Source organism: Rhinopithecus roxellana, chromosome 17, assembly GCF_007565055.1.
Source record: "Rhinopithecus roxellana isolate Shanxi Qingling chromosome 17, ASM756505v1, whole genome shotgun sequence".
Lineage (NCBI taxonomy): Eukaryota > Metazoa > Chordata > Mammalia > Primates > Cercopithecidae > Rhinopithecus > Rhinopithecus roxellana.
In genome coordinates, this window is record NC_044565.1 from 100,723,423 (window position 1) to 100,748,312 (window position 24,890).

General features: G+C 42.5%; 1 protein-coding gene and 1 pseudogene across 2 annotated transcripts in view; both read left to right on the plus strand.

The window, feature by feature from the left end:
* STPG4 (sperm-tail PG-rich repeat containing 4) overlaps nt 1–24,890 on the plus strand; it is a 63,660-nt gene that overhangs the window by 25,910 nt on the left and 12,860 nt on the right. Inside the window, exons 5-6 of the mRNA XM_010364296.2 lie at nt 1,323–1,387; nt 1,594–1,648. Coding sequence (XP_010362598.1) covers nt 1,323–1,387; nt 1,594–1,648 — 120 coding nt within the window. The remainder of the gene's footprint in view (nt 1–1,322; nt 1,388–1,593; nt 1,649–24,890) is intronic.
* On the plus strand, nt 1,678–4,496 carry LOC104663185 (annotated as a pseudogene). The gene is made up of 2 exons (XR_004054394.1): nt 1,678–1,702; nt 3,844–4,496. The product of XR_004054394.1 is annotated as a 60S ribosomal protein L18 pseudogene (transcript).

Consider the following 24,890-nt stretch of genomic DNA (forward strand, 5'->3'; position numbering starts at 1 on the left):
TATCTGTAGGTGCCTCTTACTCCTGCTGGTCAGGGACCGTAGTTCTCTTAACCACTGTATTCCCTACTACTAGTGCTGAGCTTTACCCCAGAGCAGGCTCACTAAATGGCTGAATTGATTTGTTGAATCTAGAATATTTAAAATGTGATCACTGCTGGACATAGTGGCTCGCATCTGTAATCTCAGCACTTTGGGAGGCCAAAGTGGGTGGAATGCTTGAGCTCAGGCGTTTGAGACCAGCCTGGGCAACATAGCGAGACTTTGTCTCTATTAAAACCAAGAAAATTAGCCAGGTATGGTGGTACGCATCTGTGGTCCCAGCTATTTGGGAGGCTGAGGTGGGGGGGATCACTTGAGCCTGGGACGTCGAGGCTTCAGTGAGCTGTGATCATGCCACTGCACTCCACTCTGGGCAACAGAGTGAGACTTTGTCTCTAAATAAATAAATAAAAATAAGATGTGATCAGGCCAGGTACAGTGGCTCACATCTGTAATCCCAGCACTTTGGGAGGCTGAGGCAGGAGGATTGCTTGAGCCCAGGAGTTCAAGACCAGCCTGGGCAACATAATGAGATCCTGTCTCTATACAAAATAAAGAAGTAGCTGGGTGCAATGACACACACCTGTAGTCTCAGCTACTTGGGATGTGGAGGTGGGAGGATCACTTGAGTCCAGAAGTTTGAGGCTGCAGTGAATTATGTTCATGCCATTGCACTCCAGCCTGTATAACAGAGAACCTACCTCAAAAAAAGAAAAAAAAAAATGTGGCTGGGCGCCATGGTTCATGCCTGTAATCCCAGCACTTTGGGAGGCTGAGGCAGGTGGATCACTCAAGGCCAGGAGTTCAAGACCAGCCTGGCCAACATGGTGAAAGCCCACCTCTACTAAAAATATAAAAACTAGCTGGGCGTGGTGGTGCGCACCTGTAATCCCAGCTACTCGGGAGGATGAGGCAGAGAATTGCTTGAACCGGGAAGGCAGAGGCTGCAGTGAGCTGAAATCACGCCACTGGACTCCAGCCTGGGTATCAGAGTGAGACTCTTATCTCAAAAAAATAAAAAGAAAAAAATGTGATCAATTTGACATTTTCCTATGCAGCATCTCAGGCATGTTGTCTATAAAATTCACCATGAAGACTGAATATATGTTAAATGTTTTGAAGCTCCACCTTTGGAAATATACCTTTTCCTTTTCCACTATTAAAATAAAGAAGGAATTATTCAATGTTGTATGGTCATAAAATAAAAGATTGCGAACGACAGATAGTGAAGTGAGTTTACAACCCTCTATTAATCTACTGGTGTCCCTGTCCATTCTGTGCAGTCACTTCAGCTTTCTCCGGGACAATACAATGTGCTTCCTGCACCGGTTCCCAAATATGCTTCCAGGTAATTATATACTTACTAAATAAGCCGCCTTTCTGTTTACATACCTACATGCCAGTCCTCATGGCTTTTAAACCTCATTTATGCACCTCATATGCAGATTAACATTTTAAAATATTTAATGAAAGATAGGGAATAAGTTAACAAAGATCTTTAAAAAATAGATTTAGAAAATCATTTTTCTTTTTTTTTTTTTTTTTTAAATATAGGAGCTGTGTATTTCGGTCAACAGTTCAAAGATTCCCAACAACCTATTTTATTCCTGTAAGTATAATGTAGACAGTTAACTTATGATGAATTTGATGTTTAAAATATGCTGTGCTTTCTGGAGTGGAGCAAGATGGCCAAATAGAACCCTCCCGTGAGTGTTCCTCCTAGCAGGAACACCAAACTGAACAATTATTCACACAGGAAAACACCTCTATAAGAACCAAACAGCAGGTGCAGGATTGCAATACCAGGTTTTAACATTGTGTCAAGGAAAGAGACACCGAAGAGGGTAGGGTAGAAAAGACAGTCTTGAATTGACGACACCACCCTCCCCCATCCCCTGGCAGCAGCCATGTGGCATGAAGAGAGAATCTGCCCTTGGGGAAGAGGGAATGCTGTGATGATGGGACTTTGCACAGGAACACAGTGCTGCCTGTTACAGGGAAAGCAACACAGGACAGAATTCAGTTGGTGCCCGTGGAGGGAGCATTTAGACCAGCCCTAGCCCATCCCAGCCGTTCGATACTGAGTTCCAGCTCTCTCGACCACTGTGGGCTGAAGTGCTCTGAGGTCCTAAATAAGCTTGAAAGGCAGTCTAGGCCACAAGGACTGCAATTCCTAGGCAAGTTCTGGTGCTGTGCTGGGCTCAGAGGCAGTGGACTTAGGGTACCTAAGACCTCGTGAGACATCAGCTGGGGCAGCCAAGGGAGTGCTTGTAGCAGCCATCCCCCAGCCCCAGGCAGCACAGCTTGCAGCTTCAAGAGAGATGCTTGCCTTTTGCTTGAGAGGAGGAGAGGGGACAGTAAAGAGGACTTTGTCTTGCAATCTGGATACCAGCTCAGCCACAGCAGAACAGGGCACCTCAGGCAGAGTCCCGAGGCCCCATTCCAGGCCCTAGCTCCCAGACATTTCTAGACACATCTCTGGCCAGGAAGAGAATCCACTGCCTTAAAGAGAAGGACCCAGTTCTGGCAAGATTCATAACTTACGGACTAAAGAGCCCTTGGGCTTTGAATAAACGCCAGCAGTGGCCAGACAACACACACTGCAGGCCTTAGCCAGACAGTGCTGTGCTGCTTCAGGTGTGACCCAGCACATTCCCAGCTACAGTGGTCACAGGGAGAGACTACTGCTTGAGGAAAGGAGAGGGAGGAGCAAAGGGGATTTTGTCTTGCTGCTTGGATACCAGTTCGGCCACAGTGAAGTAGAGCACCAAGCAGGCTCCTGGGGTTCCCAATTCCACGCCTTGGCTCCTGGATGGCATTTCTGGACTCCCACTGGGCCAGAGGGGAGCCCATTGCCCTGAAGGGAGAGACCTAGGCCTGGCAGCATTCCCCACAAGCTGACTGAAGAGCCTTGAGTGAACATTAGTGGTATCCAGCTAGTACTTGCTACAGGCCTGGGTGGTTGTGTCTATAGAGAGACTCCTGCTTGAGAAGAGGGGAGGGAAGAGTGGGAAGAACTTTGTCTTCTGGCTTGGGTGCCAGCTCAGCTGCAGTAGAATAGAGTACCAAACAAATTCCTAAGTTTCCTGACTCCAGGGCCTGGCTCCCAGATGGCATTTCTGATCTGCACTGGGCCCAGGGGGCAGCATGCTGCCTTGAAGGGAGGAGCTTTTGTTTGGGCCTTGAGTGAATATGGGCAGTAGCTAGGCCGTAGTTACTGCAGGCCTTGGGTGAGACCCAGTACCATGCTGGCTTTGGCTCTGACCCAGCGCAGTCCCAGGGATATTAGCCATAGAGGAGCTTGTGTCACCCCTCCCTCAGCTTTAGCCATCTCAGTACAAAGAGAGACTTTGTTTGTTTGGGGGAAGGGAAGGGAAGAGAACCAGAGTCTCTCCCTGGTAATCCAGAGAACTCTCTCAGATCTTATCCAAGACTACCAAGGCAGTACCTCTACAAGTCTACCAGAATCACAGCAATTACTAGGCTTGGGGTGCCCTCTAATGCAGATGCAGCTACAGTGACCAAAGACAGATTACAGTGCTTAATTCCCTTTGAATACTTGGAAAGCCTTCCCAAGAAGGACAGGTACAAACAAGATCAGCTGCGAAGACTACAATAAACACCTAACTCTACAATGCCCAGACATTGGCAAGCATACAAGTATCAAGACCATCTAGTGAAACACAGCCTCACCAGTTGAACTAAATAAAGCACCAGTGACCAATCCCAGAGTGACAGAGATATGTGACCTTTCAGACAGAGACCTCAAAATAGCTGTTTTGACAAAGTGCAACAAAATTTAAGATGACACAGAGCTTTCCGGACCTGGCAGAGCAGGAGGCGCCATCGTGGGAGTTGACATTCGCCACAACAAGGACCGAAAGGTTCGGCGCAAGGAGCCCAAGAGCCAGGATATCTACCTGAGGCTGTTGGTCAAGTTGTATAGGTTTCTGGCCAGAAGAACCAATTCCACATTCAACCAGGTTGTGCTGAAGAGGTTGTTTATGAGTCGCACCAACCGGCCACCTCTGTCCCTTTCCCAGATGATCCGGAAGATGAAGCTTCCTGGCCGGGAAAACAAAACGGCCGTGGTTGTGGGGACCATAACGGATGACGTGCGGGTTCAGGAGGTGCCCAAACTAAAGGTATGTGCACTGCGCGTAACCAGCGGGGCCCGCAGCCGCATCCTCAGGGCAGGAGGCAAGATCCTCACTTTCGACCAGCTGGCCCTGGACTCCCCCAAGGGCTGCGGCACTGTCCTGCTCTCCGGTCCTCGCAAGGGCCGAGAGGTGTACCGGCATTTCGGCAAGGCCCCAGGAACCCCGCACAGCCACACCAAACCCTACGTCCGCTCCAAGGGCCGGAAGTTCGAGCGTGCCAGAGGCCGACGGGCCAGCCGAGGCTACAAAAACTAACCTTGGATCCTACCCTCTTAATAAAAAGATTTTGAATGCGGAAAAAAAAAAAAAAAAAAAAAAGATGACACAGAGAAAGAATTCAGAATTCTATCAGATAAATTTAGCAAACAAAATAATTTTAAAAAATCAAGCAGATACTCTGGAGCTGAAAAATTCAATTGACATACTGAAGAATACATCAGAGTCTCCCAATAGCAGAACTGATCACACAGAAGAAAAAATTTGTGAGCTTGGATGGGGTACAGTGGCTCACGTCTGTAATTCCAGCACTTTGGGAGGCTGAGGCGGCAGATGGCTTGAGGCCAGGACTTCAAGACCAGTCTGGCCAACATGGCAAAAGCTTGTCTCTACTAAAAATACAAAAATTATCTGGGTGTGGTGGTGCACACCTGTAATCCCAGCTACTTGAGAGGCTGAGGTATGAGAATCGCTTGAACCTGGGAGGTGGAGGTTGCAGTAAGCCAAGATTGTGCCACTGCACTCCAGCCTGGGCGACAGAGTGAGACTCTGTCTCAAAAAAACAAAACAAAACAAAACAAAAAGAATTAGTGAGTTTGAAGACAAGCTATTTGAAAACACAGTCAGAGGAGACGAAAGGAAAAAGAAGGAAGCGTGCTTACAAAATCTATAAAATAGCCTCAAAAGGGCAAATCTAAGAGTTACTGGCCTTAAAGAGAGAGATTGAAGTAGAAAGTTTATTCAAACCATTCTAGGGACCATTCCAAACCTAGAGAAAGATAGAAATATTGAAGTACAAGAAGGTTATAGAACACTAAGCATATATAACCCAAATAAGACCACCTCAAGACATTTAATAATCAAACTCCCAAAAGTCAAGGACAAAGAAAGAATCCTAAAGCACAAGAGGAAAGAAGAAAATAACATAGAATGGAGCACCTATACATCTGGCAGCGGACTTCTCAGTGGAAACCTTACAGACCAGGAGTGAGTGGCATGACCTATTTAAAGTGCCGAAAGAAAAAAACTTATCCTGGAATAGTATAGTCAGTAAAAAATCCTTAAAATGTGAAGGATACTTTCTCAGACAACCAAAGCTAAGGCATCTCAACACCAGACCTGTCCTACAAGAAACGCTAAAGGGAGTTCTTCAAATTCTGAAAGGACATTAATGAGCAACAAGAAATCATCTGAGGCCAGGTGCAGTGGCTCATGCCTGCAATATCAGCACTTTGGGAAACTGAGGCAGGAGGATTGCTTGAGTCCAGGAGTTCAAGACCAGCCTAGGCAACAGAGAGAGACTCCATCTCTACAAAAAAATTTTAAAAATTAGCTGGGAATGATGACATGCACCTGTGGTCCCAGCTACTCAGGTAGGCTGAGGTGGGAAGATCACTTGAGCCCAGGAGGTCGAGGCTGCAGTGAGCCATGTGTGTGCCACTGCAGCCCAGCCTGGGCAGCAGAACAAGACCATGTCTGAAGAAGAAAAAGGAGAAGGAGAGAAAGAAGAAAGAAGAAGAAGAGGAAGAAGAAGAAGAGGAGGAAGAGGAGGAAGAAGAGGAAGGAAAGAAAGAAGAAAGAAACCTAAAACTTTACATGGAACCACAAAAGACCCAGAATAGCCAAAGTCATCCTGAGCAAAATGAACAAAACTGAAAGAATCATATTACCTGAATTCAAATTATACTGCAGAGCTATTGTAGCAAAAACAGTATGGTAGCATAAAAACAGACACATAGACCAATGGAACAGAATAGAGAATGCAGAAATAAATCCATATATCTACAGTGATTCATTTTTGACACAGGTGCCAAGAATACACATTGGGGAAAGGAAAGTCTCTTCAATAAATGGTGCAGGGAAATATGGATATCCATATGAAGAAGAATGAAACTAGAACCCTATCTCTTGCCATTTTACAGAAATCAAATCAAAATGGATTAAAGACTTAAATCTGGCTGGGTGTGGTGGCTCATGCATGTAATCCTAGCAATTTGGGACGCAAAGGCAGGAGGATCCCTTGAGCCCAGGAATTCGAGACCAGCCTGGGCAACATAGGAGACACTGTCTCTAGTTTAAAAAAACAAAAACGAAACATAAATCTAAGACCTCAAACTATGAAACTATCAAAACAAAACATTGAGGAAACTCCAGGACATTGGTCTGGGCAAAGATTTCTTGAGTTACACCCCACAAGCACAGGCAACCAAAGCAAAAATGGATAAATGGGATTACATCAAGTTAAAAAGTTTCTGCACAACCAAGGAAACAGTCAACAAAGTAAAGAGATGACTCACATAATGAGGGACAATATTTGCAAACTATCCATCTGACAAAGGATTAATAACCAGAATATATAAAGAGCTCAAAAAACTCAATAGGAAAAAGGTCTTTTTATTTGATACAGGGTCTTGCTTTTTCACCCACGCTGAAGTGCGGTGATGCAAACACAGTTCACTGCAGCCTCGACCTCCCTGGAGCAAGCAATCCTTCCCCTCAGTCCCCCAAGTAGCTGGGATTACAGGTGCATGCCACCACACCCAGCAAATTTTTGTATTTTTTGTACAAGTGGGGTCTTGCCATGTTGCCCAGGCTGATCTTGAACTCCTGAGCTCAAGCGATCTGCCCACCTTGGCCTCCCAAAGTGCTGGAATTACAGGCATAAGCCACTGTGCCCAACCTCAATAGGAAAAAATCTGATAATCTGTTTTAAAAAAAATAGGCCAAAGATCTGAATAGACATTTCTCAAAAGAAGACATACAAGTGACCAACAGGTGCATAAAATGGTGCTCAACATCATTAATCATCAGAGAAATGCAAATCAAAACTACAATGAGATATCATTGTATCCCAGTTTAAATGATTTATATCCAAAATACAGGCAATAGTGAATGCTGGCGAGGATGTGGAGAAAAGGGAACCCTTGTACACTGTTGGTGGGAATGTAAATTAGTAAAGCCACCATGAAGAACAGTACAAAGATCCCTCAAGAGAGTAAACATAGAGCTACCATATGATCCAGCAATCTCACTGCTGGGTGTATACCCAAAAGAAAAGAAATCAGTATATTGAAGAGTTATCTCCGCTCCCATGTTTTCTGCAGCACACTGTTCACAATAACCAAGATTTGGAAGCAACCTTAGTGTATATTAGCAGATGAATGGATAGAGAAAATGTGGTACATATACACAACAAAATACTACACAGCCATAAAAAATAATGAGGTACTGCTATTTGCAATAACATGGACAGAACTGGAGGTTATTATGTAAAGTGAAATAAGCCATGCACAGAAAGGCAAACTTTGCATGTTCTCATGTATTTGTAGGAGCTAAAAATTATTAATAAAACAGTCGAACTCATGCAGATAGAGAGCAGAAGTAGAAGGATGGATACCAGAGACTAAGAAGGGTAGTGGAGGATGGGGAAAGGGAAAGTGGAGATGGTTAATGAGTACAAAGATATAGTTAGATAGAATGAATAAGATCTAGTATGTGATAGCACAACAGAGTGATTACAGTCAACAATAATTTATTGTACATTTAAAAATTGGCTGGGCATGGTGGCTTGCACCTGTAATCCCAGCACTTTGGGAGGCCAAAGCAGGTGGATCACTTGAGGCCAGGAGTTCAATACCAGCCTATCAGCCTGGCCAACATGGTGAAACCCCATCTCTACTAAAAATACAAAAATCAGCCAGGTGTGGTGGCATGCACCTGTAATCCCAGTTACTCAGGAGGCTGAGGCAGGAGAATCGCTTGAACCTGGGAGGCAGAGGTGCAGTGAGCTGAGATTGTGCCACTGCACTCCAGCCTGGGCAACAGAGTGAGACTCCATCTCAAAAAATAAATAAATTAAATTAAATTAAAATAAGAGTATAACTGGTATGTTTTTAACATAAAGAAATGATAAATGCTTGAGGTGATGGATACCCCATTTATCCTGATGTGATTATTACCCATTGTATGCTTGTATCAAAATATCTCATGTACTCCATAAATATATATACCTACTATGTAACCATAAAATTTTTTGAAAATAAAATATACTATGAATCCTTTTGCTATAGTAAGATTCACAATTTGCTCATCATAGTAGATAAGCTCTGAATGATTAATGCAATTGATTTAAGATATACATTAAGTATATCTGAAGATATACGAGAAATTAGTAACCAATATGTGGCAAGTTGTAGAAGAAAATGTTCTGCTCCTTTACTTTCTTTAGGTCTTGACTAAAATACCACTTTCTCAGGAAGGTCTTCCCAAGTCACCTATTCAAACTTGCTGTTCCTTTCCTTGGTTTATTTTTTACTTCATAGCGTTCATCACTGTCAGACACAATACCTTTTAAAATGTATCTACCCTGTTTTTAATCTTTCCCCTTCACTAGAATGTAAGCTTATGAAGGCAGGGATTTCTTTCCTGTCTACCTAGCACCTAGGCAAGTGACTGGCACATAGTATTTGGTGAATCAATTAATTAAATCGCTAGAGATATTCAAAAGATCATGGTATTAACAAGAAGGAAGCATAGCTCTGTTTCTTTCCTTTTAAAGAAATGAAAATGCTTTTCTATTTCTAAATATCTCCAAATGCATGACCATGAGTTATGATTTTAAAAAAATGAACTCTTTTAGATAAGTAGCTAGTCAGTAGGATGTCAAAAAAATAAATAATTATATAAATCATCTGAAAGAATAAGAAAATATAAAATTGGCCGGGCACAGTGGCTCACGCCTGTAATGCCAGCACTTTGGGAGGTTGAGGCAGGTGGATCATTTGAGATCAGGAGTTCGAGACCAGCCTGGCCAACATGGTGAAACCCCGTCTCTACTAAAAATACAAAAATTAGCTGGGCGTGGTGGCTTCCGCCTGTAATCCCAGCTACTCAGAAGGCTGAGGCAGGAGAATCACTTGAACGCAGGAGGCAGAGGTTGCAGTGAGCCAAGATCACACCACTGCACTCCAGCCTCAGCAATAGAGTGAGACTCAGACTCAAAAAAAAAAAAAAAAAAAAAAAACCAGAAAGAAAATATAAAATTGTTGTTTTGGGATAGTTTGATGCACTATAATTATTTATTATTTGTAGTTACAAACTCAGGATCAAAAAAGACCACATAGCAAACATCTGCAAAAAAAATTGAGATAACTGAATAACTGAACAGAGCTCAGAAACAGATCCTAGAATACATTAATATAAGATTTTTTTTTTTTTTTTTTTTTGAGACGGAGTCTCGCTCTGTGCCCCAGGCTGGAGTGCAGTGGCGAGATCTCAGCTCACTGCAAGCTCCGCCTCCCAGGTTCCCGCCATTCTCCTGCCTCAGCCTCCTGAGTAGCTGGGACTACAGGCGCCCGCCACCTCGCCCGGCTAGTTTTTTGTATTTTTAGTAGAGACGGAGTTTCACCGGGTTAGCCAGGATGGTCTTGATCTCCTGACCTCGTGATCCGCCCGTCTCGGCCTCCCAAAGTGCTGGGATTACAGGCTTGAGCCACCGCACCTGGCCTTAATGTAAGATTTTTATATTTGATAAAGATAGTATGACAAGTCAGTAGGGAAAGGAAAAGATATGTTAGATAACTTATTATTAAATAACTTGGAAAAGGTGTTAGATTCTCACTTCATAGCATATATTAAAATAAATTTCATATTGATTAAAGAATTAGATACTTTTGAAGCCATTAAACCAGGAGAAAAATATATTAGTATATATCTAAGGATAAGCAAACTTTCTGAGATAATAGCAATGAAAGAAATTTCAAAGGAAAAGAAATACTAGATTTGATTATATAACATTAAAAATTTTTTGTATATCAGAAAACAAACTGCAAACAAAGTTAATAGGCAAATACAATCTAGGAAAAGTATTTTCAACATTCCTAGCAGATAAAGGATTAATAGCATTATCTATAAAATTATCATAACAATCTATAGGAAAAACAGAAAAGTAAAACAGAGAAAGGACATAAATAGACAATTCATAAATAAGAAATTCAGATATCCAGTAAAGGTGAAAAATCTTTTGATCTCACTAACATTTAAGTGTGAGAGACTAAAAGGCTGATTGAAAGCTGTCTGTATGTGGATGGTATAGAAGGCTAAATTATAGCCCCCAAAGATATGTCTGTGTCCTAATGCCTGGAATCTATGGATGTTACCTTATATGGCAGAGATTTTACAGATGTGGTTAAGGATTTTGGGATGGGGAGATTATCCTGTACTCCAGGGTGGGGGCAGAATGAGATTACACACACACACACACACACACACACACACACACACGAGGAGAGGGTAATAAATATAGAAGCAAAGATTACAGTGGTGCAGCCACAAGTCAAGAAATGCTGGCAGCCACTAGAAGCTAAAAGAGGCAAGGAACAGCTTCTCCCTCAGAGCCTCTGGAGGGAGCATGGCCCTGCTGATACGTAATTTTAGCCCAGTGAAACTAATTCAGACTTCAGACCCTAGAACTATGAGAGAATAAATTTCTGTTTGTTTAAGACACCAAATTTGTAGTAATTTGTTATAGCAGCCATAGTGAATGAATACAGTTGGGGATTATCTCCAGGTGGGTTTCATACTGGATGGGTGGGATAAGGATCTGGCTTTTCCTTTGATAGCCCATAAATATCCGTATCTGTAGGTCTTTTTTCTAGGATACATCAGTTAATTCAAAATGATACGTCAGCTTCCTGCCTGGGGTTTAAGCCAGTTGTCAGAGTTCTGGGAGCTGAGTGGAGGGAGGGGCTGGTGGTCTCATCATTCAGTGTGTAGAAGTTCACTTAATTCCGGTTTTCAGTAAAGGCCCACATCCTCACAGTGCTTGGGGCTCCTGAGTTCAGATCTCTGGTGCAGTCTCCTCAGAACTAAACTCCTTGTCTCCTGTAGGGATGTGGGAAGGGGGGTTGCCTGACAGCTAGGGGTGAGGGGAGACAGGGACCTGAAGTAAAAATATTCAACCAGACCTTCTGCTTTCAGATCTACCCCCACCCCCACCTCACAGGTGCCTGTTGCCTTAAATTCCCCAGCTTTTCTTGTGTTCTGTGGAGCAAATCAGCTTGCTTCTCCTCGGCAAGTCCTCTGCAAGGATTTAGGCTTCTGCCTTCTCTACCCTGCCAGGTCAGCTATTATTCCTCCAAATTGCTTCACATCTTCCAAAAATATGTCATCTCATGTTGACTGTTGTGTCTTCTCTTGGCTGTCTGTGTATGTGTATGTATAGGTGTGTGTTGCAGGGTAGGGTGAGATAGAACAGGAACCCCCTCTTAGGGACCTGGATGCCCCCCAAACATAAATGTTTTTTATATTTTAAATTCCTTCAAAAAATTTCAGATACCTATTAATCGCTAGCTCTGAGAAGTAAATAAACAATAACGAAAAGATAACAGTAGCCAAAAACCATAGCCAAGAACACTAAAATCACAGGATGTTTACTACCCTATAGGAAATAAAGATGACATCTTAACGTATGACTGAAACCCAGACCCCCACCAAATGGATATGCCTGGTCCACAGATGTCAAATAAGGGGGAACTGGGACTAAACTATAACCACATTCTTATTCTAAATTTCTTCCAGGTGTGACCTGGAAAAAGTCACACCCACAAGCCAGAGCTAACATTCTTTTCTGCTGGCCCCCAGGTTTTTTTGTTTGTTTGTTTGTTTTTTGTTTTGAGACAAGAGTCTCTCTGTTGCCCAGGTTGGAGTGCAGTGGCACAATCTTGGCTCACTTGCAACCTCCACCTCCCAGGTTCAAGCGATTCTACTGCCTCAGCCTCCCTAGTAGCTGTGATTACAGGTGTAGGCCGCCACGCCCAGCTAATTTTTGTATTTTTAGTAGAGAAGGGGTTTCACCATATTGCCCAAGCTGATCTTGACCTCCTGACCTCAAGTGATCCACCCACCTTAACCTCCCAAAGTGCTGGGATTACAGGCATGAGCCACTGCCCCTGGCCTGGCCCCAAATTTTTAAATCAAGCCTCTCTTTTTTATCCAACTGCAAATCAGAAAATATTTAAATGTACCTATGACCTGTAAGCCCTTGCTTCAAGCAATCTCACCCTTTTAGGCTAAATAAAACCAATGTATAACCTCCATATATAATTTATAATTTTGCCTGTAACATCTGCTTTCCTCACATTTAGCCCTACCCTTAAAACTTCTTAACTGCAAGCCACTGCGGAGGTCAGGACTTAAACATTAGTTGCCTGGTCCTCCTTGCTTGGTACCTGCAAATAAATGCCTTCCTTTCTACCACTACAAACCTCACTTGAGGTATCTGGTCTTACTGCACTGGGTGAGCAGCCCCTAGTCTGTTCTATAACAATAGTTATGTCTTTTTTATTTGATGGGAAAAGAATGGAGATAAATGCTTGTGTTCAGTTGGCTTTGGCAGCGAGCAGTTAGGACACCAAGTTTTTCTCCACTGCATGATATTGTATTTCCTTTGAAATGCATGCTTTAAATGAAGACTGTGAGTTAATAATGATTTGTTTACTATTAGTACAGAGCAACTGAAAAATAATTCAGGCAGGACAATCTACTTGGTATGTGAAATAGCAGAAGGTAGTCGATTCTGACGATTTCTGCCAAATGTTCTATTGCTTTTATGGAGGAGATTTTGTGAGATGCTTACTCTGCCACTTTTACTGATATCACCTCATCCATTCCATCTTATAAATAAAAGTGATTCACTGATTTGGAACATCCTGTCCTTTGAAAAAGTAAAAGGAATACTTTTATGGAAAATGTTCCAAGGCAAAGAAACAGCCCAGGACTGTGATTCATGTCTGTCTGAAACATGCATTCCCAGAGCCGACTTGTGGATCTGGTTTAGATCCATAAACTTGTGAACTGCAGAGAGGAAACTCTTTTGATCCCAGCAGTGGGAGATGGTGGCGTGCAGCGTGGGTGTGGTAAAGAAGCAATGTTTGCCAAGAGAACAATGTCTCAAACCCTCTTGTGATAAATGCTTCAATACTTAGGCCATCATAATGTGCCATTCAACTTTTATACGAAAACTCATTTGGTTGATTTTGTCATTCAGTTTAATTGTTCTAAAAATTAACATCATAGTTATGGAAGTGTGAAGGATTGTTAGAACTGGAAGAAACTTTATAAATCAACTACAGCATCTATTAGGGTGAACTTTGATCATGATCTTGACCACCGTCCATTGAGTGTCTTCTGGTGCTGGGTGCAGTGTTCAGTGACTGACATACACTGTCTCATATAATCCTCATAACTTGGTGAGATGGTATTAATTTATCATCTCTATTTGATAGAGTGGCCATTAATTGCTCAAAGTTACACAATTATTAAGAGATAGAGTCAGGGTTAGAGATAAAGTTAGTTTTTTGGTGACCTCAAAACCTGGGTTTTGAGCTGTCTTACCACTTAGTGCAGTGGTCCACAACCTTTTTGGCACCAGGGACTGGTTTCACAGAAGACAATTTTTCCATGGACAGGGGTTGGGGTGGGGAATGGTTTCGGGATGATTCAAGCGCATTACATTATTGTGCACCTTATTTCTATTATTATTACATTGTAATATATAATGAAATAATTATACAACTCACCATAATGTAGAATCAGCGTGAGCCCTGAGCTTGTTTTCCTGCAATTAGACAGTCACATCTGGGGGTGATGGGAGACAGTGACAGATCATCAGGCATTAGATACTCATAAGGAATGCACAAACTAGATCTCTTGCATGTGCAGTTCACAATAGGGTTCCCACTCCTATGAGAATCTAATGCTGCCGCTGATCTGATAGGAGCAGTACTCAGGCAGTACTCAGGCAGTACTCAGGCAGTAATGTGAGTGATGGGGAGTGGCTGTAAATACAGATGAAGCTTCACTCCCTTGCTTGCCCACCCCTCACCTCCTGCTATGAAGCTTGGGGGTTGGGGACCCCTGACTTAAGCAACTCGCTTAAAACCTAAAGCCAAGTAGTCAATATTGTGCTGTCAGACCAGGTGCAGTGGCTCAACCCTGTAATCCCAACATGCTGGGAGGCCAAGGCAGGAGGACCCCTTGAGACCAGGAGTTCAAGACCAGCCTGGGCAACATAGCAAGACCTCATCTCTATTTTAAATAAATAAATATATAAGTTGTGCTATCTCTAAAGTGACAACTTCCCCCTGATAACAGAGGCTTGGTCATGAGGCCAGGTTCCCCCACTGGACCCCTTTGCAGTAGAATGAGTTCATATGCAAGTTCCTTCATCTATTCCAGAAATCATTTTGGATGCTTATGTGTGTGACACCCTATGCCAAGTAGGCATTGTTGATACAAAGGCAAGTGAGACATTTTATCAATGCTGTCTTTGTGCTTCAACAGGGCAGGGATAGTCTAAAGTCAATTATCCAACCAATGTGTATACACGCAAGCACACACAAACTTACACATATTAAATGAGAGTCTCTGATTCACAAGGCGCGTGTCTGGCTAATGTGGGAACACATGGGTTAACATGCAGAACTGGAAACATGGTGCCCCAAATTAGACACTGATGACTCAATTTAACATTATCTGTTGGGCCGGGCGTGGTGGCTCACGCCTGTTATCCTAACACTTTAGGAGGCCGAGGCAGGCAGATCACCTGAGGTTGGGAGTTCACAACCAGCCTGACCAACATGGAGAAACCCTGTCTCTACTAAAAATACAAACTTAGCTGGGCATGGTGGCGCATGCCTGTAATCCCAGCTACTTGGGAGGCTGAAGCAGGAGAATCGTTTGAACCCAGGAGGAGGAGGCTGCAGTGAGCTGAGATTGTGCCATTGCACTCTGGCCTGGGCAACAAGAGCAAAAGTTCTTCTCAAAACAAAACAAAACAAAAAAACACTATCTGTTAATAGAAGCACATGCATCTTTTGTCTTCCAACAGCCACCTCCAAAACTTTCCAATACATTTGCTTGATAAGCTTCCCAGCAAGTGCCCGACCCTAGGCAGAGGAAGGAGAAGAGGGCATGGGTGAAGAGAAAGCTTGGTTAAGGCAAGGGACACCCATACCTATTTCTCGGAGCCCATATCCTAAGCAAAAATTAAATAAGCTTTTGGATCAAAGAGACTTTCCATAAGGTATTCATTAGTTGAGGGGCCCAGGAAGGGAAATTTGTATTTATATCTTTCTCACTCACTGCAGCAATGCCTGAAACCCCACAGGTAAGGATTTTGGCATGAGAGCCTGAGAGCTGACAGGTATCAACCTTGATTTAACTGTTGAGAAATGTTTTGTGGAGGATTTTGTCTTTTCACATGTCCTCTTCTAAATGCAAAAGGTCCCAAAAGGAGGAAAATATTGATCAAGTTCATACTAAGGCATTAGTGACCTATCAGATTCTCTCCCCTTCTCCACCATGCTCCCAGGAACATAAACGAGACAAGAATTAGGGTATCTGAGAGAAAGAAAAGGAATCGAAAAGAGGGAGAAATGTGAGAAAGTGTCCCACTTATGTCATTATTAACTGTTCTTTCAGTGCATGGAACATGTGTGCTATGCTTTTAGACAGTAGCCTTAAGATAATTCCGTAAAATCTTCTACAAAATAAAATAAAATTTACAGAGTTGCTATGTGGGGAATTTTCACAGATGTTTAACTTGTAAAATACATAAGTCTGTTGATTCTTATAAGATAAGCAATTTTGACATAAATGTGAAATAGAATAGTTTCAGAGAAGCTCTACAACAATGAATGTTAAATAAGTGGAGTTCCTGCTTATGTGGGATAAACCGTTATTTTGTGCAATTTGAATATCCTTCTAATCCTTAGATCTGCAGGGAACCCTAGGGGCCTAATCACCTCTTAAAGGCCACACCTCTGAATACTATCACATTGACAATGCCTGAATTTTGGAGGGGACGCATTCAAACCATAGCATAGGCCAGCCACTGGGCATGGGCTCCTTGGGCAAAAGATTGGTGGAGTTTATCCTCTGGAAAAACTCAATGAACCCAGAGGAAAGAACACTATATCCTAACACTTAGGAAACCCTAGGAAAAAGACTGGATTTGCTATTTACTTGTCTGATCTCAGCATATCCTAGCCACATACCCAGAGTTTCCACCATGCAAGTAAGAAAAGCCTTTAGGTCAGATGTGGTGGCTCACGCCTGTAATCCTAGCAATTTGGGAGCCCAAGGCAGGTAGATTGCCTGAGCTCAGGAGTTTGAGACCAGTCTGGGAAACACGGTAAAACCCCGTCTTTACTAAAAATACAAAAAATTAGTCCAGTGTGGCAGCGTGCACCTGTAATCCCAGCAACTAGGGAGGCTGAGACAGGAGACTTGCTTGAACCCAGGAGGCGGAGGTTGAGTGAGCCAAGATTGCATCATTGTACTCCAGCCTGGGCGACACAGCGAGACTCCGTGTCAAAAAAAAAAAAAAAAAAAAAAAAAAAAAAAAAAAAACCGAAAGAAAGAAAAGAAAAAAAAGAAAAGCTTTTAATGTGAACAAGAGATGGAGATAGACAGAAGGATGGAAACCCAGGTGAAAATAGAACTCTGGGAATAGAAGGGGAAGACTTTTAAAAAATACAATTAGCATCCTCAGAAAGATGAGAACAGGAACATTATTTTCAATTTAGGATTCTATATTTAGCCAAACTAACAATGAATTGTGAAAACAAAGACTCAACATGCAAAAACTCATAAAAATTACCTCCCAAATACCATTTTAAAAGATGTCGGCCGGGCGCGGTGGCTCAAGCCTGTAATCCCAGCACTTTGGGAGGCCGAGACGGGCGGATCACGAGGTCAGGAGATCGAGACCATCCTGGCTAACCCGGTGAAACCCCGTCTCTACTAAAAAATACAAAAAACTAGCCGGGCGAGGTGGCGGGCGCCTGTAGTCCCACCTACTGGGGAGGCTGAGGCAGGAGAATGGCGTAAACCCGGGAGGCGGATCTTGCAGTGAGCTGAGATCCGGCCACTGCACTCCAGCCTGGGCGACAGAGCGAGACTCCGTCTCAAAAAAATAAAATAAAATAAAATAAAAGATGTCGCTGGTGATAAATACAGCAAAACAAAGGAGCAGATCCAGAAAGAGGAAGGCATGGGACCCAGGAGAAAATAGATACGATCTGGGAGAGGAGTAGTGAAGAAATGTCCCAGGTTGACCACTGTACAGCAAGCTGAGAGAGAAACCAATCAATATAATAGAAAAAGAAAATAGGAAACTCGAGAAAGAATGTTTCAAAAGAAAAAGTGGCACAAGAACAGCTGATATGATGGGGAAAAATGAAGACAATATATGTAGCAAAATGTGCAAGTGAAAAAAAATGAGGCACTAATTGACTCCAGGTGAAACAAAAAGCTGTACAAGAAAAGAAATAGGCCAGGCATGGTGGCTTATGCTTGTAATCCCAGCACTTTGGGAGGCCAAGGCAGGCAGATCACTTGAGGTCAGGAGTTCGAGACCAGCCTGGGCAGCATGGCTATACTGTCTCTACTCAAAATGTACCCTGTCTCTACTAAAAATGCCAAAATTAGCTGGGCATGGTGGAGCATGCCTGTAGTCCCAGCTACTTAGGACGCTGAGGCAGGAGAATTGCTTGAACCCAGAAGGTGGAGGTTTTAGTGAGCCAAGATCGTACCATTGCACTCCAGCCTGGGTGACAAAGCAAGACTCTGTCAAAAAAAAAAAAAAAAAAAAAAAATTTGTATTGTTGGATGATCATTTAAGAATGAGGGAGTGGGCCGGGCGCGGTGGCTCAAGCCTGTAATCCCAGCACTTTGGGAGGCCGAGACAGGCGGATCACAAGGTCAGGAGATCGAGACCATCCTGGCGAACACAGTGAAACCCCGTCTCTACTAAAAATACAAAAAACTAGCCGGGCGAGGTGGCGGGCGCCTGTAGTCCCAGCTACTTGGGAGGCTGAGGCAGGAGAATGGTGGGAACCCGGGAGGCGGAGCTTGCAGTGAGCTGAGATCCGGCCACTGCACTCCAGCCTGGGCGACAGAGCAAGACTCCGCCTCAAAAAAAAAAAAAAAAAAAAAAAAAAAAAAGAATGAGGGAGTGATACTGACTCACAAAGACATGAACCTGTCTGCAGGGAGGGATATTTGAATAGAATGTAATTTTATAAGTGGTCAGTTCATTGGATAATTTGTGTTATGATAACTTTTGATTACATATACAACTTTGTCATGCAAGAACATTGGTACTCAATACTCAGATAAAAAACAAATGCTGTAAAAAGATGATGCATAGTCTTTTATTTTTATTATTTTATGTTATTTTATTTTATTTTTGAGACAGAGTCTTGCTCTGTCACCCAGGCTGGAGTGCCGTCGTGTGATCTCGGCTCACTGCAACCTCTGCCTCCTGCATTCAAGTTATTCTCTTGCCTCAACCTCCCGAGTAGCTGGGATTATAGGTGCCTACCACCATGCCTGGCTAATTTTTTGCATTTTCAGTAGGGATGGGATTTCACCATGCTGGCCAGGCTGGTCTCGAACTCCGGACCTCAAGTGATCTGCCCACCTCAGCCTCCCAAAGTGCTGGGATTACAGGTATGAGCCACCACACCTGGCTTATTTTTATTTTTATTTTTGAAAATGGGGTCTTGCTATGTTGTCCAAACAGGTCTTGAACTCCTGGACTTAAGCTATCCTCCTGCCTCTGCCTCCCTAAGTGCTAGGATTACAGGCATGAGCTACCAAACTCAGCTCAATGCATAGTCTTTTCTAAATCTGGGCATTACTTTCTATGGATTGTCACAAATGGGATTTACTAGAGATTATATACATGTTGTTGATAAATTTTGACAGACCTTCAGCAATCAAGAGCATACTCATTTCACCAAATTTGTATGTCTTGTTTATTGTTATTTTTAAAATATTCATTAATTTCATAGTTTAAAGATGGTATCTAGTTGTTTTAATTTAATATGTTTGATTGATGTATGGCTATGCATTCTAATTAGTGTTTATTAACTGGTTACTTGTGGCCCTTCCTGTACACTTTCTGGTAACAGTCTTCGTCCGGTTATCTATTGGGTAGAGTTTTAGTATTCTTTTCTGCTGATTTGTATAAACTCTATATAGTTAAGAGATATTAGCACTTACATTTGTTGAAGCTTTTCAGGGATTTTTCCTTTTGCTTGTATTTTATTTATACAGAAGTTTAAAATGTAAAATGTCTGTGTCATCAAATTAGGTAGTTTGTCATCATCTTCTGGAATGTAAGTCCCATGAAAGAAGGGACTGTGTCTGCCTTATTTATCAATGCCCACTACCTCATATAGTGCTGAAAAAATGTGTTGAATTAATGAATGAGATCTATGTATCTTTCCCTTATTTATTTCTTCCACTACTTAAAAAATTCCCTCCAGAGACATATTCATTTTAATTTCTTCTAATTTTTACTTTTGATTTTTTTTCTTTTTTTTTCTTTTTTTTTTTTTGAGATAGTCTTGCTCTGTTGCCCAGGCTGGAGTGCAGTGACATAATCTCGGCTCACTGCAGGCTCCACCTCCTTGGCTCAAGCAATCCTCCCTCCTCAGCCTCCTGAGTAACTAACAGGTGTGTGTCAACATGCCTGGCTATTTTTTTTGGTAGAGACAGGATCTCACTATGTTGTCCAGGCTGGTACTTTTGATTTGCAAAAAAGTTTTAACTCTCTAATTCTTCTGAAATGTGTTTTGCATTCTAAGGTTGTGGTGTCATTTGAGCCCTGTTGACTTAGGATAGGCTGCCTCATCGTTGATATATATGAAACCTACAATCACCAGAAATCTGACCTGTGGATCTGGTGCAATATAGTAGAGACCTATAGACATTTACCTAGTCTTTTCAAACGCTTTTGAGAATGAGGCTAGTTATAAAAGATACATACAGGCATCCATCTTTCCTTTCTTAACATGATCAGTGAAAATGAGCTCACTGAAATATTTTAGTCAGTTATACATACAATCCCAAAGTTTAGGCCAGGCACAGTGGCTCATGACTGTAATCCCAGCCCTTTGGGAGGCCGAGGTGGGCAGCTCACTTGAGGTCAGGAGTTTGAGACCATCTTGGCCAACGTGGTAAAACCACATCTCTACTAAAAATACAAAAATTAGCTGGACGTGGTGGTACACACCCATAATCCCAGCTATTTGGGAGGCTGAAGCCCAAGAATAGCTTGAACCTGAGAGGCAGAGGTTGCAGTGAGCGGAGATCATGCCACTGCACTCCAGCCTGGGTGACAGAGCAAGACTCCGTCTCAAAAACAAACCACAAAACAACAACAACAAAATCTCAAAGGCTAACCTATGAAAAAATGAATAATGACAATATGAAGGCATAGCAGATTACTACTTAGTTTTTTAGTTAACAAAAGTACATTAAGCTTGAATTTAAAAATGCTCTAGGATTTTATGTGCCCAAAGTCCACTTGATCTAGAGGAGCTATTCTCACTTGTTAAAAACAAAACAAAACATGCAGCCTTCTTTGTGTCAGGGATTCAGATGAATTACATTTTGTCCCCAAGTGTAGGTGGCTATCAGGAGAAACAACTGGTAAGGAATTTGGTTGGAAAATGATTTTTAATCTTCACATTACCAGTGTAAAGTTGTATACTTATTGGTGATTTCAGTTATTTTCGAAATAACTGAATCATTGGTGATGGATGAGCATCATTTTTCTGTCCATGGGAAAGTCTATGAGGAGAGTATCCACATGTGCCTTTTGGGGTAGACGCCAGAGGACATGTTCTACCATAAGTAAAAAGGGCCATTTTTTTACCAACAGAAAAACATTGTGTTGAAAACTTCTACCAGACACCATTCACTTTTAGCTCCTTGATAAGGACCAAGCCTCACAAATCCCAAGACCAAAATGTGCAGTTCACTCACACCAGCATGGTTTTAAGAGCAACAAATCCTAATCATTTTCATCCAAGACAACTGGACAAAAGAAAACTTGCATTTGTAGTTTCTCCTCCCCTCACTCCTCCCCTTTAATTGATTTTACTGCTTTCGTAAGTGACCTAAATAAGTCTCTTGATCTACTAAAAACTGCATGATTTTATTTCCTCATGAATGTGTTTCAAAATGTGGGCATTAAGGATATCAGATATTCTGCAGTACTTCTTTGAACATACAGGGACTACTTTTTGATGACTACTTATTAATTGCATTAGAATAAAGAAGAGTGAGGAAGATCTTATTTTTCTAAAGACCATCCCTCCCCACCACCGCCACCATCTATCTACTTGGCATTGAGACTATATAGCAACTCAGTGCTTTTCTTGTCTATTGCTGGTGGGAGTATACATTAATACAATTCTTTGAAAGGAGTTTGGCAGTATGTATTAAGGTATAAAAAACTGCCTTTTCACTCACAAATTCTACTTTGAGAAAACCCTCCAAAAGTAATTATCTTAAATACATAAATAGTCATCTATACAAAAATATGATCAAGGGATAATTTGTTCAAATGTGGTTATGAGTTTTAATTTTTTAAAAGGTATAATTTGTAATAGCAAGATAACAGTAGCAACAATTTAATAGCAGAGGGGAAATCATTTTAAAAGAATATTATGTATCCACTCAAAAAATATTTGGCAGCCATTTAAACAATGATCGTGAAAATTATTAAAATAGCACCAGAAATTTTTATGATCTAATGTGTAGTGAAAAATGCAGGATCAAATTGAGATGTGTATTATGATTAAGGTCAGAAAAATCATGTGTATGAAAAATAGGAAATGCATTAAAATTCTTCTAACGGCTGTGCTGAGACACAGTGACTAGGGGTGATTGCTTATATTTCTTTCTCTTCCATTGGTTTCACAGTACTTCAAAATATAATTTTGTTTGTGATGGAATCTCACAGTGTTGCCCAGGCTGGAGTGCAGTGGCGTGATCTCGGCTCACTGCAATCTCTGCATCCTGGGTTCAAGCAATTCTCCTGCCTCAGCCTCCCAAGTAGCTGGGATTACAGTTGCCCGCCACCAGGCCTGGCTAATTTTTGTATGTTTAGTGGAGACAGGATTTTGCCATGTTGGCCAGGCTGGTCTCAAACTCCTGACCTCAAGTGATCCGCCCGCCTCGGCCTCCCAAAGTACTGGAATTATAGGCATGAGCCACCGTGCCCAGCCCAAAATATAATTTTTAAAAGTGGAAAACAGGCAGTGTTTGAGGAAAAGAGCCATCAATATGGTTAAGATGAAAACACTTTGTTATTAAATAAAAATAGTCCCACTTTCTGCTACTTAATTAGGACTCAGTCATTTGTATGATGTTTGGGGACTCAGTCATTCGTATGTTTGGGGTCTGTAGTGATTTACTAAGCAGATTCTTTGCAGTTATTGTTTCTCTTAGTTGTATATATAGTGAAAAAATGAGACACGCACATCTTTCCTGATAGTGGGAACAAAAAAAGTGGGTTTCTTTGATATCAGAAATATTCTGGGGTGTTTCTGTACTTCTTTTTTTTTTTTTTTTTTGAGACAGAGTCTCACTGTGTCGCCCAGGCTGGAATGCAGTGGCGACATCTCGGCTTACTGCAAGCTCTGCCTCCTGGGTTCACACCATTCTCCTGCCTCAGCCTCCTGAGTAGCTGGGACTACAGGCGCCCACCACCATGCCTGGCTAATTTTTTTGTATTTTTAGTAGAGACGGGGTTTCACCATGTTAGGCAGGATGGTCTTGAACTCCTGACCTTGTGATCCGCCCACCTTGGCCTCTCCAAATGGTGGGATTATAGGTGTGAGCCACCGTGCCTGGCCGTTTCTGTATTTCTTAAAACCTGACAGGCCTATAAAGAATAAGGAAAGGATTAGACAAACAGGAGTCTGTACAGATACAAATGATTGTTACATGATCTGCCTGTTTCAGTCACCTTTAAAAGTTCGAAAGTATCAGACCTGTGGCATAGACTATGCCCTCAAACCAGCATTGTGAAACACTGTGGAATCATTCCAACTGTTTTAGCATTTAAGGAATTAGAATTAAAAACTAAGCTGATAGTTTGAAATTCCTAGGGGAGCAGAAAAAGAGTTAATAAACACAGTCTGGTTGAGTAAACCAGAAAATTGATTTCTGCTTGAATGGAATTTGGAAGCCAAGATGATTAAAGTAGGTCCCAGTCTCAGGCCGGGCGCGGTGGCTCAAGCCTGTAATCCCAGCACTTTGGGAGGCCGAGACGGGCGGATCACGAGGTCAGGAGATCGAGACCATCCTGGCTAACACAGTGAAACCCCGTGTCTACTAAAAATACAAAAACTAGCCGGGCGAAGTGGCGGGCACCTGTAGTCCCAGCTACTCGGGAGGCTGAGGCAGGAGAATGGCGTAAACCCGGGAGGCGGAGCTTGCAGTGAGCTGAGATCTGGCCACTGCACTGCAGTCCGGGCGACAGAGCGAGACTCCGCCTCAAAAAAATAAAATAAAATAAAAAAAGTAGGTCCCAGTCTCAACCTCCTCAAAGATAAGTTTTACTTGTGGGTAACATTTTGGGAAAAATATAACATTTCAAATATAGCTTATAGATGTGCTAGATTTTTTTTTTTTTTTTTTTTTTTTTTTGATACAGAGTCTCACTCTTATCACCCAGGCTGGAGTTCAGTGGCGGGATCTCGGCTCACTGCAATCTCCGCTTCCCAGGTTCAAGCGATTCTCCTGACTCAGGCTCCCCAGTAGCTGGATTACAGGTGCCCGCCACCATGCCCAGCTAATTTTTGTATTTTTAATAGAGACGGGTTTTCACCATGTTGGCCAGTCTGGTCTCGAACTCCTGAGTTCAGGTGATCTGCTCACCTCTGCCTTCCGAAGTGCTGGGATTACAGGCGTGAGTCATCGCGCCTGGCCTGTGCTAGAATTTCTAAGAAAATGATGTTTATCCTGGCAATTTTTCTTCTTAAAAAATCTGTGCTGCTTTTCCAACAGCGTTAACATCAGCCGAGTCAAGTATCGTCCTCCAGTTGTGAGAGTGAAGAATTTCCTGCACTTTCTTATAACAATGTCTTGACTGGGAACAGGAGAATGAATGTATTGGTTAGAATTTTTTCAGTTGTAATTGACAGAAACCTTACAAATTAGCTTAAGCAAAAAATAAAAACATAAAGGTGGGGTGGAATGTACTGGTGCCTATAACCTTGGCACGTTAGGTACTGTTTTATCTTCATCTCTCTCCTACTTTTGCACAAGCTATCCCTTGAGCTAGGCAAGATGGCTGCCCCAGGGCCACACCCTGCCGGTTTAGCAGGGAATGTGAAAAGGCAGGCTCCTCTCATTGGCCAGTTAGGGTCATGTGCCTGCCCCTGGGCCAATCACTGTGATCAGGAACAGGGGCTCCTCCGGTCCGTCTAGGTCCCCTACCCATCTCTATGTGTGGCATGAGGTGCTCTTCCCTACCCACACTGAGGGAGTGACCTTAGTTATCCAGAGACTAGAGAAAGAATGTCAGGAAGCGGGGCAACACCTACCTACTACCTGGACTGCAAAAAGAGGGTGCTCTTGCTATCTTGAGTGAAAGGAATCTCCAGGAGC